This window comes from Saccostrea cucullata, unplaced genomic scaffold (genome assembly GCF_032062105.1).
Source record: "Saccostrea cucullata isolate Sc308-1 unplaced genomic scaffold, CSIRO_AGI_Scuc_v1 ctg2617, whole genome shotgun sequence".
In the NCBI taxonomy this organism is placed as follows: Eukaryota; Metazoa; Mollusca; class Bivalvia; order Ostreida; family Ostreidae; genus Saccostrea; species Saccostrea cuccullata.
The window spans coordinates 131,801-140,977 of NW_026918886.1; the positions used below are offsets into that span (position 1 = coordinate 131,801).

General features: G+C 34.1%; 1 protein-coding gene across 1 annotated transcript; it reads left to right on the plus strand.

Annotated features, from left to right (window-relative positions):
- The first annotated feature begins 2,559 nt into the window (after window positions 1-2,559).
- LOC134274350 (uncharacterized) lies at window positions 2,560-3,033 on the plus strand. Its single transcript, XM_062756630.1, has one exon. The coding sequence runs from the start codon at window positions 2,560-2,562 to the stop codon at window positions 3,031-3,033; it is 474 nt and encodes a 157-aa protein (XP_062612614.1).
- The last annotated feature ends 6,144 nt before the right edge of the window (window positions 3,034-9,177 follow it).

Here is a 9,177-nt window from a genome sequence, read left to right on the forward strand (position 1 = left end):
TACATTGTATTTAATACCCTCTCCCCATTTTCCCAGATTGACTTTTATAGACGTGGTTAATCATTTTAAGAATATACAAAAGAGGAATTATTAATTGTATGTTGTATAACGTCCCTCTCGAGAATATTTCACTCATGTGGAGACGTTGCTGTATGACGGTGAAGGGATTCTTTAGACCTAATCTTGGCACTTTTTGAGGGTTCTTTATCATGCCAACGACTGCCGTGACATGTGACCTACGTTTTTAAGGGCATATCCGAAAGAACCTTGGCTCCTCTTAGTACTGAGTGCGTAACGAAGGAACAGTCATTACCTATTTTTACGTCTTAGGTATGACGCGGTGCCGCGAACGAGAATCGAACCCGGGCCTCCCGATCACGAAGCGAACCCTCTACCACAGGCTACCGTGACCGGTAAAAAAGGAAGAAATACTTTTACAGAAATAGCTAGACTTTTTGAGTTAAAACGTTTTTATATTCTGCATGAAGATAAACAAACAGCATACATCTGTCAATATTTTACATATACCAATCTGTGGTTACCAGGCATGCAATGGTATTACCCGGACAGATGATAATCAGTTGTTTATGTGTTTATGTGTTTAATTTGTTTTCTCAAACAATTAAACTTTGTAACCCTTTGCCTATAGTAAGACCAAGGCAAACTCCTTTGAAAAAAATATATTGACATGAGATATAATATCCCAACCGCCATGATTGATCTCTGATTGATTGATTATCAGAGTTGATCTTTTTTTCGAGGTGAGGTAAAATCTTTTGAACATTTTCTCAAATCAGTACTCTTCTATATAATATTTATGACAACAACCTGTCCATCTCTTGAAAATGTTTTTGTCTCATGTTTACAAATTAAATGACTAAAAGGTTAAATGACACTTACATTTCTTGACATGTAATCGTAATCTCATCGAAAAGAAACATCTTGGGGTAAATCAGTATCAGTAAAAAGATCCAAAGAAAAAATCTTCTCTGCATGATCATTTCAGAAACATTTGTGTATACGATTGGGAAAATGGCTTTCCTTCCTCATTCAACACCACTGCATTTAAATTCGTTTTTTCCGCTGAAAATCAGACTTGTTATTTCTCAGGAAACATATAATTAAGGTCTTCTGTTTCCAACGGAAGACCTTATTGTTTTCGTTTGGTTTCTCTTTCCCTATTATTATTATTCTGAATGATGTTGTCCACACAAGTTCTCGCTAATGGCTCGGCCGATTTTCATGAAACTTTCAGATCTGATAGGTATTGGACTAAACCTTATTTTTGGCGATGACGTCACTTTCTCTTTCGAGACATAATGGATTTTCTGATTATTTAATGGGTCGGCTTCTCCGTGAAACTCCTCTGAAACGACTTACGATATTCACCTCAGATTTTCAGTGAAAGTAAAGGAAGAATTTAAGGGTTGCAGGTGTCCAAATGTTTCTTAAAATACAAGAATGCAAAAGGCTGGGTAGGGCCCGAAAAAATGTCTCAGAAACATCTCACAAAATTTGACACATTTTGTAGTATATCTTCTAATTTGTTTATAATTTGTTAACATTTTGAGAAAAAAGTTGTGCAGAATGAGAAGAGCTTTTATATGATATCAAGAAAAAGGGGCTGACTCCTCACATTAGGGGGACATAGGGGCCAAAGGTCTTTCATCTTTAACTCTTTAATGATCAATATTTTGTAATACATCACAGAAGCAAAGATACTCATCTCAACGATTTGCAGCAATATATTATAAAGTTTTCATTACATTAGGGGTCACAAGGGGCACCAATTAAGGTCCCGATCGCGATCCACTTCAGTCGGCATATCGTCCCAGGCACTCCACGGAAACGGCCCTCATCAAGGTCCACAACGATATTGTGACAGCCCTAGACCAACAATCTTCAGCAGTCCTTGTCCTTCTGGATTTATCCGCTGCTTTTGATGTTATTGACCATAATATATTGTTCCAACGCCTTACTGTGTCTTATGGTTTCCGTGATGGAGCTCTTGAGTGGATCAAGTCTTACCTCAAGAACAGAAAACAATGTGTCACAATTTTCCGATCAAAGTCTAGACAGCTGCCTTTTGGGGTCCCCCAAGGATCTGTACTCGGACCGACATTGTATTGCCTCTTCTCCAAACCCATTGGAATCATATGCCACCGCCATGGAATGATATATCACTGCTATGCAGATGATACACAAATCTACATGATCATAAGACCACTGGAAAATTGGAACAATTACTTTTCTCGACTTGAAGCGTGTCTTAGTGAAATTGGTTTATGGATGACATCAAACCTACTCAAACTAAACCAAGAAAAGACCGAGCTAATAATCTTCTCCACAAAGCAACACCAGAAGTATCTGCCAACATTACAACTAAAAGTTGGTGATAATATCATTGAAAGCGTGCCATGCGTAAAAAATCTAGGTGCATTTTTCGATCAACACCTTACTATGGAAAAACAGGTATCCTCGGTCGTCAAGTCATGCTATTTTCAAATAAGCAATATTGGACGAATACGGCGCTTTCTAACAAAAGAAGCCTGCAAGACCATGGTGAATGCCGTTATCACTGCCAGGCTGGACTATGGGAACTGCCTTCTATATGGAGTGTCAAAGGCCTTACTAGACCGGATTCAAAAAGTCCAGAACACGGCAGCTCGCTTAGTTACAAGATCATCGAAACGGGAGCATATTACACCTATCCTAGCTGATCTTCATTGGCTACCTGTTTCTTTTCGTCCACAATATAAAATCTTGACATATGTCTACCAATCCTTACACGGGTTGGCTCCATCGTATATCAAAGATCTTATAATGGAATACAAGCCGACCAGATCACTGCGATCTGAGTCAACATCACGGTTAGTTGTTCCTAAGATCAGGACGAAGACATATGGTGAACGTCGACTTGGTTGGGCAGCAGCATTTTTGTGGAACGACCTTCCTAATGATATAAAGCAGGCCCAGTCCCTGGATATTTTCAAAAGACAATTAAAGACGCATTTTTATAGAATAGCTTTTTAAATTTTAGGTGCTCAATTTTTAGCAGCAAATCATAAATCACATATGATGTTCTTTTATTGAGTTTTATTGATGGTGTAATTGTATTTTGTATGTAATTTGTAGTATTTTAATGTTATAATTCCGAGCACATATATGAGTATGGATTAATATTTTATATATGTTTTCATAGCTTTTAAATTATGTTTACTTGCGTTTTATTGTACAGCGCTTTAGAGTTAAATTATTAATATTTAGCTTTATAAATTCAATTCATATATTATTAAATTCATATATTATAAGGGGCCAGAGTGCTAAACCTTTGACACTTCATATCTCGAAAATGGGAAATATTTTGATAAGCAATATTGAACAGAAGATGATCAGAATAATGTTTTAAACAATATGCATACTTTGATTTTTTTTTAAAGTGGCACCATTAAGGACCTATAGGGTTAGCCCCAAAATATTCCGAATCAGCATATCTCCACAACAAAAAGAAATTTCTGAATAGGTGTTGAACAAAATGTCTTTGAAATCACAAGACCTTTCATTTGATATCAAGAAAAGGGGCTGACTCCTCAAATTAGGGGCTCAGATAGGCCAAAAATATTTCATCTTTAACTCTTTAATGATCGATATTTTGTAATACATCACAGAAGCAAAGATACTCATCTTAACGATTTGCAATAATATATTATAAATGTTTGCTAATACGATATTATGTAATTAGGGGTCACAATGGGCCAAAATGCTATATCTTTGTTGCTTTACATACCAAAGGGATTACGTAAAAAAACATTAAGTCTGCGTAATAGGGTCAGTTAAAAAAAAAACAATTTGACTCATCAAGAACCACACCTCAAAACTCGATGGTACTAAATGGGTGGGCACGTTATGCTTCATACTTGGATATTTTACTTGAAAAAGACACTAATGATAATCTTACAATCAAGCTATATGATAAACGTGATGACTTTTACTTTTCTATCGTCAACTTCCCTTACTTACATGTATGCAGCAATATACCTTAATCACGTGCATACGGAGTAAATATATCTCAGTTGATTCGATACGTAAGAGCATGCTCTACACATGAACAATTTTTAAAACGAGGTAAATTATTGACAAGCAAGTTGATGAAACAAGAATATCAGCAGTCTTGTTTAAAGTCATCATTTTGTAAGTTCTATGGTCGATACAGTGACCTTGTCAGCAAATACAATTTATCATTGAGTTAAATGCTGACTGACGTTTTTCATACCAATGGTTAGTCCATCATTTATACACTGAATTGACGACGAATTTTTTCCGTTATTTCATGATCATGACAAAGAGCACACGGCGGGTGTGACCGGTCGGCAGGGGATGCTCACTCCTAAATGGCACCTGATCCCACCTCTGATGTTTCGGGGGGTCCGTGTTTGCTCTGCTTTAATTTTGTATTGTTTTATGGACTTTGCGATTGAATACTGTTCGTTATCTGCATATCCATCCCCTTGCTATCTTGATCTCAATCAAAATTTAACTTACAAGTAAGTCTAACTTAATTTTTTAACTCTTTTTAACCATACAAAGGGAATCACGTGAGATTTTAAAGCCTTGATGTGTCAAATTGACTTAATGTTAATTGAACCAGAACCTATCAAACTTCCTCTTACAGCATTCAAATTACCTTAAAATATGAAAACCAGTAATCCAGGTGTAATTCATTTATTACACTAGATGCTGTCATGAGACAGTAATACCCGCACTAAGGTGTTTGCCTCTAAATACACACTCCTTCATATTGGACTTTCCAAGGAAAATGTCAAAATAATTCTATAATTATCTCCGTACATGTATTCGTCAAATTGAGCATAAAATTTTAAGGTGACCATATGATCTATGAGCCTCATAGATGTATTTTGTATACTTAATACATTACCAGTCTGAAATAACAGAATTTAATTAATAAAGTAAATTACTTAATTAGATTCTGATAAATATTTTGCCCATAATTTGGAACTTTTTAGATTTACTTTCTCAACCACATAAAATATTATTTTAGGAAAAAACCCCATTGAAAATACAGCCCAATTAATTTGTCAATGCCTATCCCCCCCCTTCACCATCACACACACACACTCTCTCTCTCACACACATTTTTTAGAATAGACCTAGATGGCATAGTTACGTTAAAACATCGTTTATTATTAAAATACACTATTACAGGCGTAGATCCAGATTGATTTGTTTTTCGGAAGGGGGGGGGGGGATATATCACACCTCAGTCCAAAAAAAATCCAGCCCAAGATTTCCTGAGAGTCAAATAAAAAATAATAATAATGTTTTCAAACGGGGAGGATGTCCAAAGTCATTTTTATTCTCTTCAGTAAGTAGTCTTATTTAAATAACTGCAAATTCAAAGGGGGGGGGGTGTCTGATCTCCCTAGCCACTGACTCCCTGTAACCTGAAATGACAATTGATCTTATGGGTCCATGATAGTAGAAAATTTTTCCATTTGACTATATATACATATTTTGTTTCCTGTGTTTATGTCTGTTTGTCTGTCCACAGAAACTTTAACCTTGCCCATATTTTAGTTTTAAGTGGATTGGGCTTTACACATGGCTTCCACATTTCATAGGTAAATTTCTTTTGGCAAAACTTTTTAATGGATACCACCAATTTTGACCTTTTGATCTCTTGACCTTGGAGTTTGACCCACTTTTACAAGAAAAAATACCTTAAACTTGGCCTAATTTAAGTTTTGAACAGTTTGTGCTAGGACTTTCATGCTTAACATGTGTAATCATTGTGAACTTTCAACAGATATAAATATTTTTGAACCTGACCTTAGAGTTGAACCCAATTTAACTTTAACCTTGGCAATAGCTTTTGAACAGGTGAGGAAGTACTAGGGATTTCTCTCTTATTCCACATGTGTATTCCTTGTGACAAGACTTTCCCTTTGATACCAACAATTTTGACCCTTTAAGCTTGACCTTGGAGTTTGACTTACAGTTGAGAAACTTCAACCTTTGCCAAAAGCTGCCATAACAGTTGCTGTCACAACAAACAAACAAATTACTAAAAAAAACACAGTATACATGTACATATTTTATATTCAACAGATATCTCTAGTTCTCCCTTGAATCAGACATGGTGATATAAATATTTTAAAATTATTATTATAAGAGTTGAAAAGGTTGTGCATATTAAAATATACTAAGCTCTGCGGATGAATTAGATATACCAGTTTAGCTTTATTTTGCTACCGAAGCACCTTGATTAACTATTTACAAGCATACTGTTTTCTGAAATGTTCTGTTTTCTGTCATCCATCTGTTTGTCTGCAAACTTTTCACATTTTTAACTTCTTAAGAACCAATTTCAACCAATTTACTTGTGAATATGCAGGGGACTTTTTCCAACATAAATCTTCTTCTCAAGAACAGCAAGGACATTTATTGTCCCCCATTTTCGCTAAAGGTAGGGGACATTAAATCTCATTTGTTTGTCAGTCTGTCCATCTGTCACAATAAATTTAAACGTGGTCATCATGGTCATATATTTTGAATGAGAAGAGACAGAACTTTTATATTAAACATGTGTAATAGTATTTAACTTGGACAATACCATTCTAAATACACTATGATTTTTATTACCCATGACCTTGAAGTTTGACATACTGTCATAAACAAATTAATTGTTTTAAATTGATCATTTTGAAAGATAAATAAAGGGCATTCATATTGTACATGCATGTATATTACCTGTGGTAAGACCTTTCCAAATATATCATGACTTTTTGACTTTGTGACCTTGACCTTGAAGTTTAACTTACTTTTCAAAAATGTTGTATTTCCTTTTGATTGAGAAGAGATACGACTTTCACATTTCAAGTGTACATTACCCATAACAAGATGTTTCCCAACATGCTATCATTTTTTACGCCTTGACCTTGATGTTTTACGAAAATTTCAAAAGAGTGAACTCTCCCAAAAGAGGATTAGGCCACTGTTTAAAATGAAATAGGAGTTCAGGGAAGACGGGGCTTTTTGCATAAAAAACGTCATTTTTCGACCCCCATTTGACACCCCGAGGCAAAATCGAAATTCCGAAACCTTACTACACATCTACATCTACATTAGAAAAACCTAGTTTACGAAGGTCTAAGTATACAGGTTTCATAAGCTTAGTAAATTTTTCTGGGCTACATGCTTGTCCCATAACAAGGCAAGTGTACTGAAACACTTCTTCTTCCAAAATAAATCAAATTAATGTACTTCATTCATCTGCCAAAGGAACAGAATAATATGCATCTTTTAAATCAACAGAAGCCATAAAACATCCCTGTTTCATTAAATTAACAGCTGACTGCAAACTTTCCATTTTAAAATAATTTATAAGAATGGTCCTTTTTCAGTCCAATAAATATATGATATGATTACATCTGATGAACAATGTTTGCATTTCTCAATAATATTCTTGTTCAATAATTTCTCTACTTTAGTAGAAAAAAAATTAACTCCTTTGTCATTAAACTTTATGGTATATAATGGCCTTAGTTAATTTAAATTAGCTTAATCTATTATTTCAATGTGACATCCTTCTACAGATTCTAATATGAATTATTCTGATGTAATTTCTTTCCTAGCTGCAGATCTGTACATGTAGCTCTCCGTAAAATATATATTGATAGACCGGAGAGCTACAGTGTCACCCATTGAAAAAACTGTGTATTTATTGCGCACTAACAAGTGCGCTCGATTCCTGATTAATTTTTTCCAAATTCTTACCTCAATTGCAAAAAATGAAAGATTTCAAAAATTACTCCCTCCTCTATCAAGTTCTCTCGTAGATAACATCTGAACGAAGCATATTGGACCGAATTATCTTTGAAACCAAAATGGCAGTTTAAATAAGCGAAATGTGCGATGATCGCAATATCAGGGCCAGGAGGACTATAATTAACAACAATTATGTGGAATGTTTTGTTGTGGAAAGATTCAAAGAATATGTTAGGAACACACGGTTAGTAATATTTTGAGATTACAGCTTTAAAAACATAGAGAAATAAATCGAGAACCCAGCGCATTTTTTGTGCGCAATAAATATACAGTTTTTTCAATGGGTGGCTCTGTAGCTCCCCGGTCTATCAATATTTTTTTCGGAGAGCTACAGATCTGCAGCTATTTCTTTCCATTCTTTTAAAATTTGTTTCAGTCTACCAGCTCTGAAATTTTCTGGTAATAAAACATCAATTGTCTCTCTTTGAAACTTGACTTTAGTAGTTCTTACCTCATTGAACTTGTCAGTATTCACTCTTGTTTGAAGGTCTTTTTTTTCCTTTCGAGAACTCCTTGTTGTAATCTCCTTTTATGAGAGCCTGGCCCCAAAAAAGCGCATTTCTACCTCAGTCTGTAATTGCCTTGAAACCCTTGTCGGGAAGGTGTCTTCCCACTTAGCCAAAATTCTGAAATTGATACAGGTGACTGGTTTTGGCTAAGTGGGAATGGTGTTCAGGTAAGGGCAGGTAGAGAACAAAAGAAATTAATTACAGGTGTCCTATAGTCTGTTTTAGAATGACCAGTGCTATGACTTATTTTAAATTCTTTATTTATTATATTTGATCCTTGTTAAAAATTAATTAAAATGTCTTTTGTAAATTCTTGATGACATTTTTTTTAAATATTTTTTTTATTCTAAACTTGTTTTTTTTTTCAAATATTTTTTTTTAAATTCTAATTTTTAATTACATGTTTTGTTGTTGTTGTTTTTTTTTTTTTTTAAATTCATATATTTTTTAAATTTTCTTTTATTGATTCAACTACATTAATACATAAAGAAGCATATTTTATTTTCAAGATATTTATTTTAATTCTTTTTCTTTTTCATATCACAAATGAAAAAAACACAAAATATCACACTGACACTTTAAATTAAGTTAAGTTAAATTAAGTTACATTAACAGGCATGCAAAAGTAGCCATTCTTACATAAATATACTTGTAATCATTTTGATAAATAATGGTTATATCAAATATTTCATACATAAAAATATCATAAGAGTCATTATCATAATATTCAAGTAACTAATACATTTATGGCAAGAATAGCACAATTATCAACATGTAGAGTACAATACAGTCATAAACACAGTCATAAACATTCAAACACACA

Excerpts from the sequence above, each read along its gene's own strand:
- LOC134274350 (XM_062756630.1), top strand. The coding sequence starts at position 2,560 with ATGGTGAATGCCGTTATCACTGCCAGGCTGGACTATGGGAACTGCCTT.